Below are 24,574 nucleotides of genomic sequence, written 5' to 3'. Positions count from 1 at the left end.
ATATACTTACTGATCGCATATTACCTATCATAGTGTTAGAAGAATCTAGAAGCTAAGAATAGAGGAAATTGAAATTGAGGAAATGAAAATCTGATTAACATTCTGTTCTTCAATGTACAACAGCGTGTATTTATACACTGTAGCCTCTAATAACTTGACTGACTGACTTATTACAAAGGTCACGTGAGGCACGTGACTTCAATACTCCCCCTCAAGCTGGAGGGTGGTACACACTAACACCCCTAGCTTGGATAACAAATAATGGTGTTGTGTTGCACCCAACACTTTTGTAAAACGATCAGCTAGATGATGTTTGCTTCCCAAATATTCTGGTTGAATTAGTCCTTTCTTGATCTTCTCCCTAATAAAATGGCAGTCAATCTCGATATGTTTCATTCTATCATGATATATTGGATTAGCTGCAATTTGCATTGCTACTTTACTGTCACTGAGCAATTTTACTGGTGTTGATATGTCAACACTCAATTCTTTTAACAGATCTTCTAGCCAAACTACTTCAGCTACTGCTGCTGCCATACTTTTGTATTCGCCTTCAGCTGAACTTCTGCTTATGGTTTGTTGTTTCTTGGATTTACAAGATATCAAAGACTTCCCTAACTTGATTGCATAGCCTGTTACTGATCTCCTTGTATTTGGACAAGCAGCCTAGTCTGAATCACAGAAGGCTGCTAACTTCTCTGTGTTAGCTCCCCTTTTTAAGAGTATACCTTGTCCAGGTGACCTCTTAATGTACCTTACCAATCTCAAAGCCTCATTCCAATGTGATAATTTTGGTTGCTGCATGAATTGGCTCAGTACTTGCACTGCAAAACTGATGTCTGGCCTAGTGATAGTCAAATATAGCAACTTGCCTACTAATTTTTGATAACTTCCAGCATCTATCAATTTCTCATAATCAGACTTCCCAACATGAGTATCATACTCAATAGATGTGAGTTTAAGGTTGTCCTCTAGTGGTGTAGTAACAGGTTTGGACCCACTCAAGCCAATGTCTTCAAACAATTCTAAAGCATACTTTCTCTTATTAAGCAGAATCCCAGACTTAGACCTTAAAACTTCAATGCCCAGGAAAAATCTCAACTTTCCTAGGTTCTTTACTTTAAACCTGTTATGAAGGGTGTATTTAGCTTCTTCAATCATCTTCTTGTTGTTCCCTGTGATGAGAATATCATCTATATACACCAAGATTATGACTATATCATCTCTAACTCTCTTTGTGAATAAAGAGTGATCATAAGAACTCTACTTATAGCCTGCTTCTACAAGGGAATCGGTGAGCTTGATGTTCTATTGTCGCGAAGCCTGTTTTAAGCCATAGAGTGACTTAAGTAGCTTGTATACCTTGTACTCCCTCTGTCTTTGAAAATCTTGAGGCAAATTCATGTATACTTCTTCAAATGAATCTCCTTGTAGGAAAGCATTATTGACATCCATTTGTGAAAGATCCCAATCTTTTGAGGCTGCAATAGCTATCACGGTTCTCACTGTTACTATCTTGGTAACTGGTGAGAATGCTTCATGATAATCCAAACCTTCTTTATGTGTGTACCCTTTTGCCACTAACCTGACCTTGTACTTGTCTATTTCTCCATTGGCTTTGTACTTAAATTTATATACCCATTTAGATCCCACAACTTGTTTGTCTACTGGGAGATCAACAATTTCCCAGGTGTGGTTGTCCTCCAAGGCACTTATTTCCTGCCTCATTATTTCTATCCACTTCTCATCCTGAGATGCCTCCTTAAAGTTTCTTGACTCTACAACAGTTGAGACAAGACCAATGTAGGATTGATAGGATTCAGGTAGATGATCATAAGATATATGAGCATTAATAGGATTCTGATAGAAGGCTGAATTTTTCTTCCCAGTAACATAGTCCTTCAGCCATGTAGGAGGCTTAGAGACTCTACTAGGTCTGCCTCTATTTGATTCATGGTTATCATACTGATCCCCTACAGCTAACTCTTTAAGTTGCTCACCTGTATTTTGGTCAACAACCTGCTCACCTGCATCTTGTTCATTTGTGACAATCTGTTGTTGGCTCATCTCAGCTGATATGCTAGAATCTGAAATGCTATCAGTACTATTGGGACTGATATTTGCCTCAAAATTGGCCAGGTTTCCCCTACATCTGCTGTATTTTTCAAATGTGTTCCTTATGAAGAAGTGTCTGACACAACATCTTGGTCATCATCTGAGTTGGTAATATGAGGCCCTGCTTCTGGTGTAGGAGTTGGATCCAACTGGAATGAATCACCATCTTCATTGTCTCCATAGTTCCTTTCATTGAAAGGAAAAACAGTTTCCCTGAAGGAAACATCTCTGCTCACCAAGAAAGACTTAGTCTCTAGGTCATACAACCTATACCCCTTTTGTGTTTTTGAATATCCCATAAACACTGTTCTTTTAGCCCTTGCAACAAATTTCTCTTCCCTTAGTAAAACACTAGCATAACACAAATATCCAAACACCCTCAAGTGTTCCAGTTTTGGTGCTTTTCCATGAAGTATTCATAAGGTGACTTGCTTTTGAGGACTGCAGTTGGGAGCTTATTAATTAGGTAAACTGCATTTCTAATACACTCTCCCCAAAATCTAATTGGAACTGAACTCTGAATTCTTAAGGCTCTTGCAACCTCCAAGATATGTCTATGTTTCCTTTCTACAGTACCATTTTGTTGTGGAGTGTATGGGCAACTACTTTGATGAATTATTCCAAGATCAGAAAATAAAGCACTGCATTTAGAATTGAAGAATTCTGTGCCATTGTCCAATCTCAGTACTTTAATATTCATGCCAAACTAGTTCTTTATCATTGAAAAGAATTTAGTCAACACAACTATCACTTCACATTTAGACTGAATCAAACATACCCATGTATATCTACTATAGTCATTAATGATTGTGACAAAGTAATATTTCCTATCATATGTAGGCTGCTTATAAGGCCCCCAAACATTTAGGTGATAAGCTCGAAACTACAGTCTGCTTTACTTGTGCTGTCTGGGAATGTTGTCCTGTGTTGCTTTGCCATTGGATATATTTGATACTCCTGTTGAGCATGCTCATCTGCTAAACCTTTCAAAATGGGAATGTGCTGCATTGCTTTCACTGAGGGATGTCCTAACCTTGAATGCCATAATTTTGTGTTATAGTTTCCTTTTATCACTGTTGTTGCTGCTACTGGTTTTATTGCTTTTCTAAGGATATAAAGACCATCTGTTTCTCTACCAATCCCCATCACCTTGCCACTATAAAGACCCTGTAAAAGGAAGAAGTCAGGGAAAAAGTTAACAGTGCAAACAAGGTCCTTGGTCAGTTTTGACACTGAAAGTAGATTGAACTTGAAGTCTGGAACATGTAGAACATCTTTTATCCTCTGTCCCTCTAGGATTATTGCACTTCCAATATCTGTTATTTGTGACTTGTTCCAGTTGGTACCTGTAGTTTTCTACTTTCCTGACCTCCTAGCTTATTGATATCAACTAGTTTCTCCTTGCAGGATGTGATATGATGAGAGGCTCCTGAGTCAACGATCCATTCAAAAAGACAATCACTCGATAACATGTAAACAATACCTGCCATGTTGACTTTGCAATCACCAACTGAGGATTTGTTCAGCAAGTCTATAAGCTGCTTATACTCCTCCTCTGTAAAATAATGGCCTTGAGACTGGCTCTCAGTAGAACTGTGCCCTTCAACAGAATTATTTCCTTCAACTGTTGTATTATTAGCATAGGTCTTGAAGCCACCAGCACCCTTGTCCTGCATTGGCTTTCTTTTGCTTTTGAAATTAGGTGGATATCCCACAATTCTGTAGCAATTCTGCTTTTGATGCCCCTTATACCTACAGTGTTCACAGACTACACAAACCTTTTGCCTTTCATCATTTGTCCCCTGCCAGCTAACATGGTCAGTGGCTCCTTATTCATGTCCATTACACCAAGAGCCCTTTGGCTTTCTTCTTGTATCACTAAGGCATATGCTTCATTTACTAATAACACAGGGGGTTTAAACAAAATTTGACAGCGAACATGAGCATAAGTCTCATTTAATCCTACTAAAAATTGTACCAGACGTTGCTGACAAAATATTTCGAAAAATGGTTCTGATTCCTTACAATTACATCCTTTACCTGGTATTAAAGTGTCTTGTTCATACCATAAATCTTTCATTTTAGTAAAGTATGTGGTAACAGAATCAGTACCTTGATTAGGGTTCCAATTTGAGTCCATAGGTGATAGAATCTAGTCAAATTAGATTTTCCAAACCTTTCCTTGAACTCAGCCCAGACCTTCGCTGCATTTGATGCATAGACGATGCTCGGCAACTGCTGCTGCGACACACATCTCCCAATCCACGAGAGAACTACAGCATTACATTGCTCCCATAGATCTGCTAATTCTCCTCTGTATAAGCTCTTCACACATGTTCCTTCTACAAAACCTAGCTTGTTCTTTCCCAATAAAGCCAAACGCATCGATCTACTCCATAATCCGTAATTTTTGGGGCCTGTTAGCTTGATATCTATTAGAATTTCTCCAGGCGTATCATATGGTTGAAGATAGAGCGGATGACGATGGTCAATTTGAGGTGTTGAAGTGCCTCCCATGGCGGACAGCTCTAGTTTTGACAATGGCGAACTAACTGGTTAAAGAAGAAGCAGATTCAGAACCCTAATCGCTGCTCTGATACCATGTTAGAAGAATCTAGAAGCTAAGAATAGAGGAAATTGAAATTGAGGAAATGGAAATCTGATTAATATTCTTTTCTTCAATGTACAACAGTGTGTATTTATGCACTGTAACCTCTAACAAACCTGACTAACCGACTTATTACAAAGGACACGTGAGGCATGTGACTTCAATACATAGACGTATTTAGAAAAACATTTCGACAGTGTAATGTGACACTGCTCCGTCCTACATGCATCCGCCCTTGTATTTTGGATCTTTTCAAAACTTCTCATCAAACTGATTTAATGTAACCATTTTACAAGCAAAACTCGTGAAACTTTGCTATATTTCTTATCTAATATTTCTCGCTATCCAAAATCAGTTAACATGACGCTTTGAAGGAATAGGAATGCAAAAGGTCGATTTACTGACCAATAGATCAAGTGACAATACAAACTGAAAAAAGTATCCGAGAGACAAACACAAAGCAGATTATCGCATCGTAAATTCTGATAAACTCATAAGTTAATTCATGGCAGAACTTATTAACTTTGAAATTACAGCCTAAACTTCTCTATGATGTTACCTAAACTTATTTAGTATAAAAGCAATTCAAAGTGTGAAGAACACAGCACAGTGCTTCAAATCAGTGTTTTAAAAGGCATTTCTGGGACTCGCCCGGGGCTCGCCCTTGGGCGGGGCACTTGCAAAACGCCCTAGGGCTCATGTATGGGGCTTAGTTCTGTGAGGCTTACGCCCCAAGCGCCCGACCGTGCGCCCTAAACACGCCTAACGCCCAACGCTCGGGGCTCGCCTAACAGTTCTAACGCAAATCACCTGTCGAATTTCCTAATTAATATCGTTGACCTTCAAAATTCTTTAACAAATTAATGATGAAAGTTCTATTCATCGATAGAAATATGAAGATTGAGCATAACTCTAATAATGAGACATAGTATTGCGAATTTATATATTCACTTATTATTGGTCGTGTCTTAGTTCATTTGTCCCTCCTTGTTATACACTTTTATTAATTTGATATCTTAAACTAATTTATATTTATTCATGAAGGAGTAATATTTTAATTATCGTACTAATAATAACAACAATAACAACCCAGTAAAATCTCACCAATGGAGTCTAGGGAGGGTAGTGTGTACGCAAACCTTACCCCTACGCCGAAGGAGTAGAGAGGCTGTTTCCGAAAGACCCTCGACTCAAAAAAAATAAAAAGACAAAAGGACAAAAAGTAGATAATATTAGTATCAAAACAACAATCATAGGAAAAATAGGAACATCATAAAATCCAAAACAAAGATGCAAAGCAAAGGGAGACAATATTAGTATCGCCACAACAATCATAAGAAAATTATTGTACTAATAAGATTTTATTAATTATTTACTTTTAGGAAGGTAAAATGTGGAGTTTGATCATTTTTTTAAAGAAATTGTATGTTTTTAATTATTTGAAAGTCAAAGACGTTATACGTGATTTGTATGCATTAGTTATACTTAAGAATCATGCTAGATATTATTATTTTGATTAGTTTTTTGTGGGGATGGAGCACACACATATATAGTTTTCTTCAGTTTTTATGCAATTTTACCTGTTTATAAATATTTACTATCATTATATTATTTTATAAAATATTAAAAATTAAATACCTATGGGGCTTACGCCCCGTGCCTCGGGGCTTACGCCTCACTGAGGCATATATAAAACGCCTCGCCTTACGCCCACGCCATTTAAAACAATGGTAACAGATTATGTTAGTTTTGACAGTCACTGAAATATTTTATAAGCATAGTTCTAGTTAGCAACCAATAACTGTAATTTCAGAAAATGTAGCATACCCTTGTAAATAATTAACGTAATTAACAACAACTTACCCACTTTCTGAATTCTAATTTTCCCTTGTAAATAATTAGAAAAGGGAAAGTTTAACAATTTTGCAAGAAACTAAGAAGATTAGGGTGAAAATTATAAAACATAAGAAAAGGTGTAAATCCAAAAAATTACATACGTTAGGGTGCACATTGTAACTTACTCAGTTTGATTAAGTGGCAATAGATCCAACAACAAAAAAATTAGTTCAAGATATGCAATTTAACGTATCGCGAAAATAATAATAATATTCCCTTCTTTTTGAAAGAATTATTTAATATTATACTAGACGCCTCGACTACCCGAGGAGTATAAAATTTAATAAGTTCTTTGTTATCATGATGTTGAACTCAACTATGCCAATAGGATCGACCTGATTACCAGATGATTATTTGACATAGAGCCATTTCAGAAAATTGTAAGGGGATACAATTGGTAAGAGTACCTATCTTTAAAATATACGTGGAAAACAACTTGACTTCCAAAGGGCTCATACATATTGTTAAAGGATTCCTTTACTCCACTAACAGAAATAAAGATTTCTTAAACTATAATAAGAGTAAATTGTTTAAAATAATTAGTGGAAATATCATTTAAATAAAAGTACATGTCTTTACGGTAGGACCAAACTTTGATGACTGGTATAGAAATTTGAGAATTGTTCTCCTGCATGAAAAGCTCATTGATGTGATCGATAAGCCTACAAAGATAGTCCCACCAAAGAATGATGTTGAAGGCACCAAGGCTTATAAGAAATACTTGGAAGAATGCCTTGCTATTAAATGCATCATTCTCGCTTCTATGAGTTCTGAACTGCAGAGGAAACATTAGAATATGGATCCAACTGCAATTATTGAACATCTTAAGAAGATGGTTGATACACAGTTGGACAGTGGAAACTCTCCAGTTGGACCCCATGTGAATCATGTGATTGATCTTACCGAAGAACTTGAGAAGTTGGGGTACAAGCTTGGTAAAGAGCTTTCTAAAGATTTGATCTTGCAATTAGTATATGATGCTGAATGTTTTCACTGTGAGAAGAAGGGCAATGGAAGAGAAACTGCAAGGAGTATCTTGCAACTCTAAAGGATAAGAAACAAAGTGAGACATTAACGAAAAATATTTTCAAGGTTTCTTTAGCTTCTACTAATTCTTCACTGTGGGTATTAGATACCGGTAGTGGATATAACATCTGCAATATGTTGCAAGGGTTCAAGATAAGTAGGAGACTGAAGAAAGGAGAAGTTAATCTACAAGTTGGAAATGGTGCAAAAGTTGCAGTCATAGCTGTAGGATCAATTTCTTTAATAATGCCTTCGGGCAAAGTACTTATGCTGGATGATTCTTATTATGTTCCTAATTTTATTTCGAACATAATTTCAGCTTCTATGTTGGACAAGCGTGGGTTTTGCATTAACATAGGCAACTGTTTTTTCGCTATTTATTAAGGTGATGATTTATATGTGAATGTCTATCTCCAACATGATATTTATGTCTTACCTAATGTGAATGCAAATTCGATTATGCATGCTTCTAGTCTTAAGAGGAAAAGAGATGATAAAGTAAATCATACATATATTTGGCATTGTAGGCTTGGTCATATTGGGGAGAAAAGAAATAACAAGTTGTATAAGAAAGAGTACTTTGACAAGTATGATTTTGAATTATATCCAACTTGTGAATCTTGTCACAAAGGAAATATGACCAAATCTCCATTTACTGAAAGTGGAGAAAGAGTTTCTACATTATTGGGACTAATTCATACAGATGTTTATGGGCCCATAAAAATTCAAGCTAGAGGTGGATATTCTTACTTCATCACCTTCACCGATGATATGCCAAGATATGGATTTGTGTATCTTATGAAACACAAATATGAATTTTTTGAAATGTTTAAAAGGTTCCGTAGTGAAGTTAAGAAACTTAATGGTAAAAGTATCAAAGTACTAAGGTCTGATAGAAGTGGAGAATATTTTACTAGGTATCTCAAAGAGAATGGGATTCTCTCACAGTGGACACCTCCAGGAACACCACAACTCAATGGTGTGTTTGAAAGGAGAAATCGAACCTTATTAGATATGGTAAGATCTATGATGAGGTTCACTGATTTTTCAATAAATTTATAAGGATATGCTTTGGAAGCAGCGACATACTTACTTAATAAAGTTCCCACTAAGTCAGTCTCTACAACACTATATGGGATATGGAAAGGACGTAAGCCTAACCTTAGACATATTAAAGTTTGGGTTTGTCCTGCTTATGTTAAGAGATTGCAGTCTGATATACTTGACCCAAGATCTGATAAGTGCAGGTTCATTGGGTATCCCAAAGAAACAATGAGATATTATTTCTATCACCCTTCTGACCATAAAGTATTTGTGGCTAGAGGGTCAACCTTTTTGGAAAGAGAATTTATTTTGGAAGGCAATTATAGTGGAGAAATAGAACTTGATGAAGCTCAATAAACTAATGAATTAACATAAAATCAAGATCATGAGGTACAAGTTCAACGGTTGAAGTTTCAGAACTAAATGTAGTTCAAGAATAGGTTGATGAACTAGTTACAAATCAAATTGAACAACAACTAAATCCAACACAAGGTGAAAAAGTTGTACAAGCACCTCTTAGAAGGTCTACACGAGAACGTCATGTACCAACAAGATTAAATCTAATGGTACACGATGATGTATCAAATGAGGTTAATCATAATGATGATGACCCTAAGGCCTATGAAGAGGCTATACAAAGTTCTGACTATGAGAGATGGCAAAAGGCCATGAAATTCGAAATGGAATCCATGAAGGAAAATAAAGTATGGACTTTAGTTGAACCTTCAAAGAATATAAAACATATAGGTTATAAATGGATTTTTAAGAAAAATATTGGAGCAGACGGAAAGGTGGAGACCTACAAAGCCCGTCTTGTTGCCAAGGAATATCGTCAGAAAAGGAGTCGACTATGATGAGACTTTCTCTCCCGTGGCAATGCTCAAATCAATTTAGATTTTGCTTGCTGCAGAATACTATGATTATGAAATATGATAAATGGATATGAAAACATCTTTACTTAATGGTGAGCTAGAAGAGGATGTGTACATGACACAACCTAAAGGTTTCACATCTCTGTCTGGTCAGAATAAAATTTGCAAGCTACAAAGATCCATTTATGGACTAAAGCAATCTTCTCGAAGTTGGAATACTCGCTTTAACGAGACAATTGAAAAGTTTAATTTTGTTAGATGCGAAGAAGAGCCTTGTGTGTCCAAAAAGGTTAGTGGGAGCATAATTGTATTCTTAGTATTATATGTTGATGATATATTACTCATAGAGAATGATATACTGGCATTGCAAAGTACCAAAATTTAGCTATCTGAACAGTTTTCCATAAAAGACTTGGGAGAAGCAACTTATATATTGGGAATAAAGATCTATAGAGATAGATCGGGAAAGCTGCTAGGACTTTACCAATCTTTGTACATTGATACCATCTTAAAGAGGTATAACATGGATAATTCCAAAAGAGGCTATCTACCAATAGGCACTGGAATTACTCTCAGTAGGGAGAATTATCCTAAAACACTTGAAGAGAGAGAACGCATGAGTAGGATCCCATACGCTAGTGCAGTGGGAGCTATCATGTATACCATGACATGTACACGTCCTGATGTAGTTTACGCACTAGGAGTGACTAGCCGATATCAGGCAAATCCTGGCGAGGAACATTGGAAGGTGGTGAAGACCATTCTTAAGTACTTAAGAAGGACTAAAAACCAATTACTCATTTATGGAGATTCTGAGTTGAAACTTGAAGGTTATACTGATGCAAGCTTCTTATCAGATAGAGATGATAGCAAATCTATTTCTGGTTATGTATTCACTTTAAATGGTGGTGCAGTGAGTTGAAAAAGTTCCAAACAACCTACGATATTTGATTTTGTGATTGAAGCAGAATATATAGCAGCTAGTGAAGCCACTAAGGAAGATGTGTGGATGAAAAAGTTCTTAACTGAACTTGGTGTGGTTCCTTTAATAGAAGGTGCAGTTCGATTATTGTGTGACAATTCTGGAGCCATTGTTCAAGCAAAAGAACCAAGATCACACCAAAAATCCAAACACGTTCTATGAAGGTATCACTTGATAAGAAAAATCATTGAACGTAGAGACGCCCATATTCAAAAGGTTGATGGAAAGGAAACTGAAGCAGATCCATTCACGAAAGCTCTTGGTGCAAAGGAGTTTGACAATCACAAGTGAAAATTGGGAATGTAGTACAATTGCGATTGGCTCTAGTGCACGTGGGAGATTGTTAGGGATATAGTAGATATGCCCTAAATCCAATCTCATATTTGATGATTTAAACATATTTTTGTGAACGTTATTTGATATAAAAATATATTGCATTTGATATTCTTTTATTATAGTTATTATTAATTGCTTGATTAATTTAATAAGGTCCTTGATTAAATTTTGAGACTTGTCATCATGATGGAGATCATGATAATAAGAGTAAAGTCTCTTACAACTTAATCTAAATTTTGTTCTTGATCGTAGGATTATTAATTTGGACATTAGTAGTCCGGTTAGATCAATATTTATGTGATCGTCTTTATGAGATAAAAATTAGTTGATCTCATTAATTAAATCACATAGATAGATGATGCATATAGAGATATGATTATTGAACCGACTCATTTAATAATTCCTAATGGTTAGAATTACCATAAACTATTCAATAGGATATTCTCTTGAAGAATGTAATGTAAGAGTTTCCTTTGACCTGAGATCGTCATAGTAATTGATAAGTTATTTATTGTACTTTGATACTAGACACCTATGGCCCTAGGGCGATAGTTGAAAGGATATTAGTTATGATTAAATACTTGTAGAATTAGTGATTGATCAAGATGGAATATGTCAACTCTTGGTAATGAGTTTAAGCTCCATGTTGTCATGAATTATTAATGACCAAATTAAGACCTTGGTCGGGGCGATTGAATGAAAGAAGAAAAGAGTTTCTTAGGTCATTCATCGGCCAATTATAATTGACATGAATACATAGTAGGTCGCCTATTAGGATTTGACAGTTAAACTATATCCTAAGGTGACTCAGAGCTATAAGGATAGGAGTAAATACTACATTATTCTTCTACGGGTTCTTGGGAGTAAATTGTATACTTCATGCTATCCGGTCGTTAAGGAGTGTTGCTAGACGCAACCCTTGATTAGTATATTAATATGATCAATTTACTACCAGTTTAGTATTGAACCTATGGGGTCGCACACTAACGAGTGTTATGTTCTTTGCTAAATGATTAATTATTTTATTGTTTGATAATTAAAATTAAAGAATTTAATTAGTCAAATAAATTTAGTTATTAGTCCAAATAAAATATTATTATATTCTTTGCTAGCATAAAGGATATAATTAATATTGTGAACAAATTAAAGTTTTTTATTTGGAATAAAAATTAAAATATATCTCTTGGTTAAAATATATAAATATATTTGATATATATAATTAATATTTATTTATATAAGGTATATATAAAATATTAATGAAGACTTAGAATGAAATCCAATTGCAATTGGATTCACGTGCACTGTTCATAAAAGGACTGTTTCGGTAACTTCACGTAATTCCTTTGAGAATGGGATTTGTACTTCTCCATTAGGAAATTGTGAATATATTAAGGGTATGTTCGGTATAAAGGAAAATATTTTTCGATTTTTTTTAAATTTTTTCATATTTGGTTGGCTTGAAGTTTTGAAAAATATTTTCCTTAAGAATTTATTTTCGAGGGAAAATATTTTTCAAAACTCTTTTTCAACTTTCTCCACCCTATTCCCCATCCCTAACAATCCACCCCACCCCCAAACCATCCCTACCCACCCACCCACCCTAATCCCTATCCATCCTCACTCACCCCAACCTCGCCCACCACCCACTCTAAATATAACTATTGTTAAGAGTACTTTCTTTTCATGTTGTAGATAAAATATTTATTTTTATTTCAGCAGAATAAGTATATTCTTTTCATGATATGGTAAAATTATTTTCTTTCATTTCAACAAAACAAGTACTTTCTTTTCATGATGTATATTTTGTTTAATTTCAACAAACTAAGTATTTTCATTTCTTGAAATAAAAAAGTATTTTTTTCAACAAAAAGTACTCTTTTCATGATGTAGAAAAAGTATTTTCTTTCATTTCACTAAACTAACTATTTTCTTTTTTGATATAGAAAAAATATTTTTTTTCATTCAACAAAATGAGCAATTTCTTTTCATGTTGTAGAAAGGATACTTTCTTTTTCAACAAATAAAGTATTTTCTTTTTAATTATCAAACTCAAATTTCATCGTTGTTCTTGTGTAAAAAAATAAAGTAGCATATTAGTTCCTTTAGGTTTGTGTGAATTTTAAAAAAAATAATTAAATTCTTGGAGAAAATAGAGTTGGGGGGGGGGGGGGGGAGGAGTATAGGAACACATGAGAATTTTGGGAAAGGTGGTTGAGGAGAGTAGCATAAAAAATTATTTTCCTAATAATATTTTATAATCTCTAACCTAACACTAGAAAATATTTACCGAAAAATATTTTTCACTCACCAACCAAATAAGAAAAAATAAGTGATAAAATCACTTATTTTCTTGAAAAATATTTTTTAGTTATTTTTTTTCGTACCAAACACACCCTAAGCCTCATAATCCAATCCAATTTGGAATTGAGTTGGAACGTCCAAAAGGACCAGACGCACCACGTTTTTTTTTCCAATGGGAAAAAGAATTCCGTAAGTTATATTTTTAGAATAAAGTTTTTCATTGAGTAAATTATTACCTCAACCAAATAGGAAAAATGTTTATAGGTGATGATATAAAGGATGATGGAGAAAATTTACCGTATTAAGTTTTGAGAAGAAAAATCACTTTGTGAAAATAAGAGTGCAATACAAAGCCAAGAGAGAAAATACAATTACAGGAAAAATGCTTCTTGTTCTTCTACCTTTGAGTTGAGATTTTTGGAAAAAATTTCAACACAATATTTTCATTCAATTTATTCGCGGATTTCATTGATCAAAGAGTTGATAGCAAGGATTCGTATCGGTGCGGATACGCATAGAGTCTTTGCACTATCAATAAAGTTTTGAATCGAGACTCTCTTCACCAGGTACATCTTAGATCCGATCATTGACATATAAATAAATTTTAAACATAAAAAAGATCTATCTAGGATAGAGACGAATCCAGGAATTTGAGAAGATAGGTGCACAATTACTTCAAAGACAAACATGCTTCAAAGATACATATAAAATTTTACAAAAACAACAACTTGGCTAGCAAAAATTATCCAATTCCATTATCTCAAAAATACATTATCAATTTATATTTGTACTCGACGATCTTTCATATTTTGAAAGCGATCTATAATAGCATCATTACTTACAGTTGCAAATACCTTAAGCTCTATATTGCAAACTAAACAACCATTCAAAAATTTATCACCAATGCTATTACGTAGATCGTTCTTTATGAGCTTCATTGAGGAGAATGTTCTTTCCACGCTTGCCGTAGCAACATGTAAAATCAATGTCAGCTTCACAAGTAAATAAACAAGACAACAAGTTTGATTCAATTTTGTTTTGGCCATCACTATAGCAAGATCCTTAATTCCTTTCAAATAGAGAAACACGATATCACACTTTCGAGTATAGACAATGAAACTATCAAGCTGGTAACTGAAAACCCCAAGCTCCCCATCACCAAACTCACTTGGATATACTCAGCCAACTTCATTATTCTATATTTGTCAAAATAAGCAAATGAATCAATCGGAATCAAACTAGCCATACCAAGGAGTAAGTCACTAGTCACTACATCAAAATGATAATTGAGCTCTAGAAGTTGGAAATTAATAATAGCATAAAATACTTCCACACGAAAGTGATGTGAATATGAAATATCTGACCTTTTACGCTTCGACCTTGGATAGTTTTTATCCATTTTGGGAATTAAAATACCATGTTTATCACAAAATGAGTAAACTTCATCCATCAAAGACTCCAATTCACTTTCTCTCATTGTTTGCAATCTTGTCTTTGCAAGGTCAGGTAACCTCATAGGATTGACGATATCTTGATCTTTTTTTTTGTAGAGCTTTATTCAATTCATTTGTAAGAAGCAACATCTTGAACATCAAGTGCAACATAAACACAAATTCAAATTCTTGAATATTATCCAAAAGAATATTTGCTGCAAATCTATCAAGAGAAAGTAGACAATCATGTTGCATATCTTTCAGCACAATAGCAATTGAAGCAAATATAATCATAAAATTTTCCAAGGTCTTAAAATGTGACCCCCAACGAGTATCACCCGGTCATTGGAGGCCACGTTCTTGATTCAATCCTTGCCCGGTATAAACTTCTCCATTTTTAAGTAATTCTTCCAACTTCTCTACTTGGTGTTGTCTAAGTAATTCCCTGCGTTTAAAAGATGCTCCAATAGTATTCAACAAAGTAATGACAACATCAAAGAAATTATTCACATCCGAATACTTTTTAGAAAGATCTAAAAGTGTCGATTGCAATTGATATGCAAATTAGTGAATATAATATGCAGAAGGAGCATCTTGCAAAATTAAAGTATTTACGTCATTTATTTTTCCCTGCATATTACTTGCTTCATCATAACCATGTCCACGTATCTTGGATGAACTTAATGAATTATCCAAAAGTAAAGAATAAATTTCATCCTTCAATGATTGTGCATATATATCTTTTACATGGACAATGCCCAAAAATCTCTCTATCACCTCCCCATTTTTGTTAACATATCGTAGAACTAGGGCCATTTGCTCCTTATGTGAGATACCCTTTGATTCATCAACCAATATTCCAAAATAATCACCATCTAAATCTTTGATAATATCTTTAGAGGTTTCTTTAGCACAAGCATCCACAATCTCCTTTTGAATGGTTGGACAAATCATTATATCATTTTTTGGAGCATGACGTAATATCACTTTTCCCACATCCGGATACTTATCTCCATGAAATTCCAAAAGTTCAAGAAAAATACCTTTGTATTCGAAATCTTTACTCTCATCATGACCACGAAATGGAAATCCATCTCTTAAGAGAAACCTCATTACATCAATTGAGGCATTTAAGCGCATTCGACGATCACTTTTTACTTTCTCGCTTTGTCTGTCAAAAAACGATTGAATTGATTGGCGTTGATTCGACAAATCTTGCATTCTATTGAAACATTTAAGATGAACACTATTTATGTCACGACCCAAATTCACTTATAGGTCGTGATGACGCTCAACATCCAGCTAGGCAAGCCAACTAATGATTTAAACATATATTCATTTCTATAAAAATTATTCGAGTAATAAAACTCGGGGTACTTGCAAAAATTAAGACAAGGTGAGAAATAAGATAAGTTAATACCCAAGTAAAATAATTAAATCCAAAAATTCTACTAGTGTGTGCCAAGACCTGGTGTCACAAGTGTATGAGCATATAGTAGATTATACAAAAATAAATTTCAAATACTGTCTGAAATAAAATAGACAGATAAAATTTCAAGAAGAGGCACTAGTTGCTGCAGAACGACTCAAAAAGGCAGCTCACCACTAAGCCTCTGGATAACGTGAATGCGCGCCGATAGGCCCAACTACATTACCTGTCTCAGGTCCTGCACAAAAAGTGCAGCAAGTGTAGCATGAGTACGTAAACAACGTGTACCAAGTAAGTATCAAGCCTAATCTCGAAGAGGTAGTGACGAGAGGTCGACTTTGACACTCACTAAGGGTCAAATATAATAAATAAAATAACAATAGAAATATTTAAATCAATATAATTTATAGAATTTATAATGATTTTCCTAAACCAGCAGAAATAATTAAATTCCTTCAAATACGACAATTCCCCATTTATTTAACTTCACAAGCTGCAATTAAAATATCAAGGTATCGTATAATTATTATTATTAGGCACGATTTCTGTCGAGGTCGTACGGCCCGATCCAGAGTATCGTGTACACTGCCGAGGGACGTGCGTCGCGATCCATAGATGCATCTATACTGCCGAGGCGTTCGGCCCACTCCACAAGAAAGGAGGACATTTTCTTATGTACCTCCGGAATGAGGATATATATATTATGACATTAATGCAAAAGGGTGTACAATTTCTTTTAACAATTAATTAATTTATACAAAAATTCAAGTATATGAGATTTCAATCTTTTACTACTTTCCCTAATAATTCACAGTATAGTTCAAATACTTTAATTAAATAAATGATACAATTAACACACGTAATTCATGATCTGAGTCCTAAACTACCCGGACTTTAGCATAAATAGTAGCTACGCATGGACTCTCGTCACTTCGTGCGTACGTAGCCCCCACAATTAGCAATAATTATTAATTTAAATCACCTATGGGGTAATTTTTCCCTTACAAGGTTAGGCAAGAGACTTTTCTCGACTTGCTCCAATTTAATTTACTAGTAGGCCTTTTTTCCACGATTATTCAACTCTGAATGGCTCGAATCTAGCCAAATTAATTCGATACAGTCACAAAAAATTATAGGAATCAATTTCATAAGAAAATACTATATTTTTCAATAAAAATCCGAAATTAACTCAAAAATGGTCCGTGAGGCCCACGTCTCGGAATCCGTTGAAAGTTACGAAATATGAACGCCTATTCAACCACGAGTCTACCCATACCAAAATTACATATTCCGATAACAATTCAGCCCTCAAATCCTCAAATTTATCCAAGAGGGTTTTCAAAATTTTCCAAATTAATTCACCAAATAAATAATAAAAACAGTGATGGATTCGAGTAATTTAGCCAATATTGAGTTAAGAATACTTACCCCGTTGTTTTCTCTGAATATCTCCCAAAAATCGCCTTAATCCGAGCTCCAAATTGGTAAAAATGAAAAATGGGAGGAAGTCCCATTTTCAGAACATAAACTCTCTGCCTAGTCATTTGCTCTACGCGATCGCGAACCTTCTCACGCGATCGCGAAGCACAATTTTTCCACTGCCCAAATTAACCCTACACGATCGCGGACTTGTCCACGCAATTGCGAAGATCAAACTCATAGGCCTATGCGATCGCGAACTCGTCCACGCGATCGGGAAGCACAAACACGCGATCGCGAAGCACAAACACGTGACCTCCACTTCTTCTCTACTTACTCTACGCGATCACGACCTTCTTCACGCGTTCGCAAATAACAAACTCCCAAATCTACGCGATCGCGTAGAACAAAGTCTCCTCTGCCCCAAATTAGCTTACGCGATCGCGGATGAACCTATGCGATCGCGTATAAGGAAACCAGAAGAAAAATATCAGCAGCTATAAGCTATCTCCCAAAGGCCAAAAATGATCCGTTAGCCGTCCGAAACTCACCCGAGTCCCTTGGGTTCTCAACCAAATATACCAACAAGTCCTATAACATCATAAAAACTTAGTCGAAATCTCAAATCACATCAAACAATGCTAAAAGCATGAATTATACTCCAATTTAAGTTTAATGAAACTTAAAATTTCCAACTTCTACATTTGATGTCGAAACCTAACAAATCAAGTTCGATTGACCTCAAATTTAGCACACAAGTCATAAATGACATAACAGAGCTATGAAAATTTTCAAAATTGGGTTCCGACTCCAATATCAAAAAGTCAACTCCCCGGTCACACTTCCAAACTTAAATTTCTATTTTAGCCATTTCAAGCCTAATTTAACTACGGACTTCCAAATAAAATTGCGAACAAGCTTCTAAGTCCAAAATCATCATATAGAGCTGTTGGAATCATCAAAATTCTATTCTGGTGTTGTTTTCTAAAAATGTTGACCGAAGTCAAGACGTGACAACAGGTACTTGTTCTTAATAGTGACTTTGTGCAATTGGAGATAGTCAATACACATTCGCATCGTTCCATCCTTCTTATTTACAAATAACACCGGTGCACCCCAAGGTGATACACTTGGTCTGATGAACCCTTTAGCTAATAACTCCTCAAGCCGTTCTTTCAATTCTTTCAATTCTTTCGGAGCCATGCGATATGGTGAGATAGATATAGGTTGGGTATCTGGAGCCAAGTCAATACAGAAATCAATATCACGATCTGGTGGTATGCCTGGAAGATCTGAAGGGAATACATCGGAGAACCCTCAAACTACAGGCATTGAATTAATAGTTGGAGTCTCTGCAGTAGTATCCCGAACATAGGCTAGATAAGCCAAACAACCCTTCTCAACCATGTGTTGAGCCTTCATAAAATAAATAACCCGATTAGATGCACTAACAGACAAACCATTCCACTCTAGCCTAGGCAATGCTGGAATAGCCAAGGTAACAGTCTTGGCATGACAATCTAGGATGGCATGATATGGAGATAATAAGTCCATGCCCAGGATGATTTCAAAGTCGGTCATCTCAAGCAATAGAAGATCTGCTCTAGTTTCATAACCACAGAATGTAATAATACAGGACTAGTAGATCCGATCCACAACAACAAAATCGCCCATAGGAGTGGACACATAAACATGAGTACTTAAGGACCCACGAGAAACACTCAGGAAATGAGCAAATAGAGATGACACATATGAATACGTAGATCCTGGATCAAATAATACAGAGGCATCTTTGCCGCAAACAGAAATAATACATGTAATCATGGCATCTGAGGCCTCTGCATCTGGTCTGGCCGAAAAAGCATAGAACCGAGCTGGAGCGCCAACTGGCTGGCCTCTATCTGGTTGACCTCCACCTCTAGGACAACCCCTACCCACCTGTCCTCTACCTTTTAGTGGTCGGACGACTGGTGGAGCAACTGGTGCGGTAATCATAGGTTGTTGACCCTGCTGCACTAGTCTACCCCAAAGCCTGAGGCAGAATCTCCGCATGTGACTGGGATCCCCGCACTCGTAACAACTTTTTGGTGCGATGGGCTACTGACTAAGAGCTTGGCCCTGGTGACCTTAATCCCCACTGGAAGAACACTGAATAGCTGGTGGGCGATAAGAACTCTCTGGCATAGCATTGAAATAAGGTCATACTGGAGCACACCGAGGAGGCAGTGGTGCTGGATATGGGGGCCTGCTGGACTTCCCTCTCACGAACTGACCTCTGCCCCCAGACGGAGCAACTCTGAATTCTCCAGAATATCTAAACCGCTTATCTCTCATAACCTGCTCCCGGCTACGCTGACGCACACCTTCAATCCTCTTGGCTATCTCCACGACCAACCCATAAGAAGTCCTCATCTCAACCTCTCGGGCCATAGTGGCCTGAATGTCAGTATGTAAACTCGCAACGAACCTCCGCACTCTCTCCGCCTCAGTAGGGAGTATCATAAGTGAATGGCGAGATAACTCAGAAAACCTCGCCTCATAATCGGTCACTGACATCTGACCCTGCTGGAGCTGCTCAAACTAAAACCGCAACTCTCCCTTTGGGAGGGTGGAATATACTTGTCCACAAAAATACGAGTGAACCTGTCCCAAGTCATGGGATGAGAATCTGCTGGTTTGCCAAGAAGATAAGATTTCCACCATCTACGGGCTCTGCCTTTTAGCTGAAAAGTAGCAAAGTCTACCCCATGAGACTCCAATATCCTCATGTTGTGCAGTATGTCACTGCACCGATCAATGAAGTCCTGGGGATCCTCATGTCACTCACCCCCAAATATAAGAGGATGTAGTCTAGTCCATCTGTCCAATAGTTTCTGTGGCTCGACGATCGCAGCTGGTCTGGGCTCAGGTGTAGCTACTGCCACTGGCTGGGCTCCACCCATGGGTAGTGCACCCTGGGTCTGATATACAACAGTTGCCTGCCCATGAGCCTGTGCAGTGCTCCCTCGCCCGCCTGAGATGTGGCTGGGTCTGCCGGAAATAAACTGGCCTGAGTCATAGTGTCCATGAACTGCAGCATATGGCCCATGACCTCCTGGAATCCTGGTGCAGACGTGAAATCCACCGGAGCTGGCTCTGCCACGGGCACCTCACCCTGCTCCTCAATAATGGGATTCTCTGCTAGATCCACTGGTGGCATAACTGGAACAACTCTGGGACGTCCTCGTCCCCTACCATGGGATGGAGCCCTCCCTCGGCCTCTGCGTCGGTCTCTAACAACAGGGGGATTAGCTCTTCTCTGGTCTGGAATCTCATTAGAGCGCGTTCTCACAATGTATGAGAGAATAAGAGAAAGATATTTAATTCTACATAAATTTCACGATGCAATATGAAGAAAGGTAGTTTCCTAACACCCTATAGCTCTCGAAGCTAAGTACAGATGTCTCCGTACCGATCCACAAGAATCTATTAGGTCTGCTCATAACTTGTGAGACCTACATGAATCTAGTGCTCTGATACCATATTATCACGACCCAAATTCACCTATAGGCCGTGATGGCGCCCAACATCCAGCTAGGCAAGCCAACTAATGATTTAAACATATATTCATTTCTTTAAAAATTATCCGAGTAATAAAACACGGGGTACTTACAAATATTAAGACAAGGTGAGAAATAAGATAAGTTAAAACCCAAGTAAAATAATTAAATCCAAAAATTCTACTAGTGTGTGCCAAGACCTGGTGTCACAAGTGTATGAGCATCTAGTAGATTACACAAAAATAAATTTTAAATACTGTCTGAAATAAAATAGACAGATAAAATTTCAAGAAGAGGCACTAGTTGCTGTAGAACGACTCAGAAAGGCAGCTCACCACTAAGTCTCTGAATAACGTGAATGCGCGCCGATAGGTCCAACTATATTACCTGTCTCAGGTCCTGCACAAAAAGTACAGCAAGTGTAGCATGAGTACGTAAACAACGTGTACCAAGTAAGTATCAAGTCTAATATCGAAGAGGTAGTGACGAGAGGTCGACTTTGACACTCACTAAGGGTCAAATATAATAAATAAAATAACAATAGAAATATTTAAATCAATATGATTTATAGAATTTACAATAATTTTTCTTAACCAGCAGAAATAATTAAATTTCTTCAAATACGATAATTCCCCGTTTATTTAACTTCACAAGTTGCAATTAAAATCTCAAGGTATCGTGTAATTATTATTATTAGGCATAATTTCTTCTGAGGTCGTACTGCCCGATCCGGAGTGTCGTGTACACTGCCGAGGGACGTGCGACACGATCCATAGATGCATCTATACTGCCGAGGCATTCGGCCCGCTCCACAAGAAAGGAGAACATTTTCTTATGTACCTCCGGAATGAGATATATATATTATGAGATTAATACAAAAGGGTGTACAATTTCTTTTAACATTTAATTAATTTATACAAAAATTCAAGTATATGAGATTTCAATCTTTTACTATTTTCCCTAACAATTCACAGTACAGTTCAAATATTTTAATTAAATAAAGGATACAATTAACACACGTAATTCATGATTTGAGTCCTAAACTACCCGAACTTTAGCATAAATAATAGCTACGCACGGACTCTCGTCACTTCGTGCGTACGTAGCCCCCACAATTAGCAACAATTATTAATTTAAATCACCTATTGGGTAATTTTTCCCTTACAAGGTTAGGCAAGAGACTTACTTGGACTTGCTCCAATTTAATCCACTAGTAGGCCCTTTTCTCGATTATCCAACTCTGAATGGGTCGAATCTAGCCAAAATAATTCGATACAGTCACCAAAAATTATAGGAATCAATTTCATAAGAAAATGCTATATTTTTCAATAAAAATCCGAAATTAACTCAAACATTATCCATGGGGCCCACATCTCGGAATATGACGAAAGTTACGAAATATGAACGCCCATTCAACCACGATTCTACCCATACTAAAATTATTAAATTCCGATAACAATTCGGCCCTCAAATCCTCAAATTTATCCAAGAGGGTTTTCAAACTTTTCCAAATTAATTCACCAATTAAATGATAAAAACAGTGATGTATTCGGGTAATATAACCAATATTGAGTTAAGAACACTTACCCCATTATTTTCTTTGAAAATCTCCCAAATATCGCCTCAATCCGAGCTCAAAATCGGTAAAAATAGAAAATTGGACGTAGTCCCATTTTCAGAACTTAAACACTCTGCCCAGTCATTTGCTCTATGCGATCGCGAACCTTCTCACGCGATCGCGAAGCACAATATTTTCACTGCCCAAATTAACCCTACGTGATCGCGGATTTGCCCACGCGATCGCGAAGCTCAAACTCACAGGCCTACGCAATCGAGAAATCGTCCACGCGATCGCGAAGCACAAACACGTGACCTCCACTTCTGCTCCACTTACTCTACGCGATCGCAACCTTCTTCACGCGTTCGCGAATAACAAACTCCCATATCTACGCGATCGCAGAATCATCACTGCCCCAAACAAGCCTACGCGATCGCAAACCATTTCATGCAATCGCATAGAACAAAGTTGCCTCTGCCCCAAATTAGCTTACGCGATCATGGATGAACCAATGCGATCGCGTATAAGGAAACCAGAAGAAAAATACCAGTAGCTATCAGCTATATCCCAAAGGCCAAAAATGATCCGTTAGCCATCCAAAACTCACCCGAGTCCCTCGGGATCTCAACCAAATACACCAACTAGTCCTATAACATCATAAAAACTTAGTCGAAACCTCAAATCACATCAAACAACGCTAAAACCACGGAGCATACTCCATTTCAAGCTTAATGAAACTTAAAATTTCCAACTTCTACATTCGATATCGAAACCTATCAAATCAAGTCCGATTGATCTCAAATTTAGCACACAAGTCATAACTAAAATAATAGAGCTATGAAAATTTTTGGAACTGGGTTCCGACTCTAATATCAAAAAGTCAACTCCTCGGTCAAACTTCCAAACTTAAATTCCTATTTTAGCTATTTTAAGCCTAATTTAACAACAGACTTCCAATTAAAATTTCGAACATGCTCCTAAGTCCAAAATCAACATACGGAGCTATTGGAATTTTCAAAATTCTATTCCGGGGTTATTTTCTAAAAATATTGACCGAAGTCAAACTTAGCATTTTAAGGCCAACTTAAGGAACCAAGTGTTCCGATTTTAACCCGAACACTTCCAAATCTCTAATCAACCATGCCCGCAAGTCATAAATTAATAAAAGCACATACAAGGAATTTTATTTAGGGGAACAGGGTTCTAAAAGTCAAAATGACCGGTTGAGTCATTACAATTTAGTTCATCAACATGTGCTCTATATCTTTCTGAATCCTTGTTCCAACCCCTAAAGCCATCTTTTGTAAAAACATCCACAGAATGTCCACGACTTTCAAGTTCATTCTTGAATAAATAAAACACCAACAAAATGTAGCATCTGCTTTTATGCTATACTCCAACTATTGAGAATATGAACCTTTAAACCAATCGGGAATGAATTGGTGCATTTATTCCCAAACTTAGTTTTAGGGAAGTCATGACCAATCGATTGACAAGGCCCTCTTTGAATAAAATATCTTCTCACTTCATCTCGAATGATAGAACGATACTGAGAAATGGGTATTCTTTCTTTAGGATCGATTTCAAGAGATCCCAACCTAAGAAAACTATTAACATTTGAAGGAGTGGAAGGAATTGCTTCTCTTTGAACTTCTGAAACTACTTGTGAATTAGCAGATTGTTGACACGAACTAGCACTTAGTTGGCCATTGTTTAACTTGATCAAGTATCTATCCATTTTGATGCTCGAAAAAAGTATTCCTACAAAATTAAATACTCACATTTATTCAATCTTAGACCATATCCATTTTATAAATTCAAATCAATCTTAATCATAACAATGGATTTACGAAAAGGAGAATCACACCCCTTTAGAATTCATTATTCAATAAGGGAATCACATACTCATACCTCTTTCGCATTCAAATATAAGAGAATCACGAATCACGAACACTTACAAATTTATAATATAGTAAGGGAATCACACCCCTTCCAACTTACAATAAAATAAAATAA

At 36.5% G+C, this 24,574-nt stretch overlaps 2 protein-coding genes across 2 annotated transcripts; both read right to left on the bottom strand.

The window, feature by feature from the left end:
• Nucleotides 1-2,494: 2,494 nt before the first annotated feature.
• On the bottom strand, nucleotides 2,495-4,500 carry LOC142177086 (uncharacterized). The gene is made up of 6 exons (XM_075245549.1): nucleotides 4,228-4,500; nucleotides 3,894-4,102; nucleotides 3,599-3,834; nucleotides 3,462-3,544; nucleotides 3,003-3,282; nucleotides 2,495-2,802 (listed from the first exon to the last, which is right to left on the bottom strand). The coding sequence occupies exons 1-6, from the start codon at nucleotides 4,498-4,500 to the stop codon at nucleotides 2,495-2,497; spliced, it is 1,389 nt and encodes a 462-aa protein (XP_075101650.1).
• Nucleotides 4,501-7,747: 3,247 nt separating this feature from the next.
• Nucleotides 7,748-15,834, bottom strand: LOC107812911 (uncharacterized). The gene is made up of 5 exons (XM_016638093.2): nucleotides 15,255-15,834; nucleotides 15,001-15,146; nucleotides 14,277-14,732; nucleotides 14,023-14,172; nucleotides 7,748-7,831 (listed from the first exon to the last, which is right to left on the bottom strand). The coding sequence occupies exons 1-5, from the start codon at nucleotides 15,832-15,834 to the stop codon at nucleotides 7,748-7,750; spliced, it is 1,416 nt and encodes a 471-aa protein (XP_016493579.2).
• Nucleotides 15,835-24,574: the final 8,740 nt, after the last annotated feature.

The sequence above is a fragment of the Nicotiana tabacum genome, chromosome 23 (assembly GCF_000715075.1).
Source record: "Nicotiana tabacum cultivar K326 chromosome 23, ASM71507v2, whole genome shotgun sequence".
Taxonomy (NCBI): domain Eukaryota; kingdom Viridiplantae; phylum Streptophyta; class Magnoliopsida; order Solanales; family Solanaceae; genus Nicotiana; species Nicotiana tabacum.
This window is presented reverse-complemented; position numbering and strand designations above follow the sequence as displayed.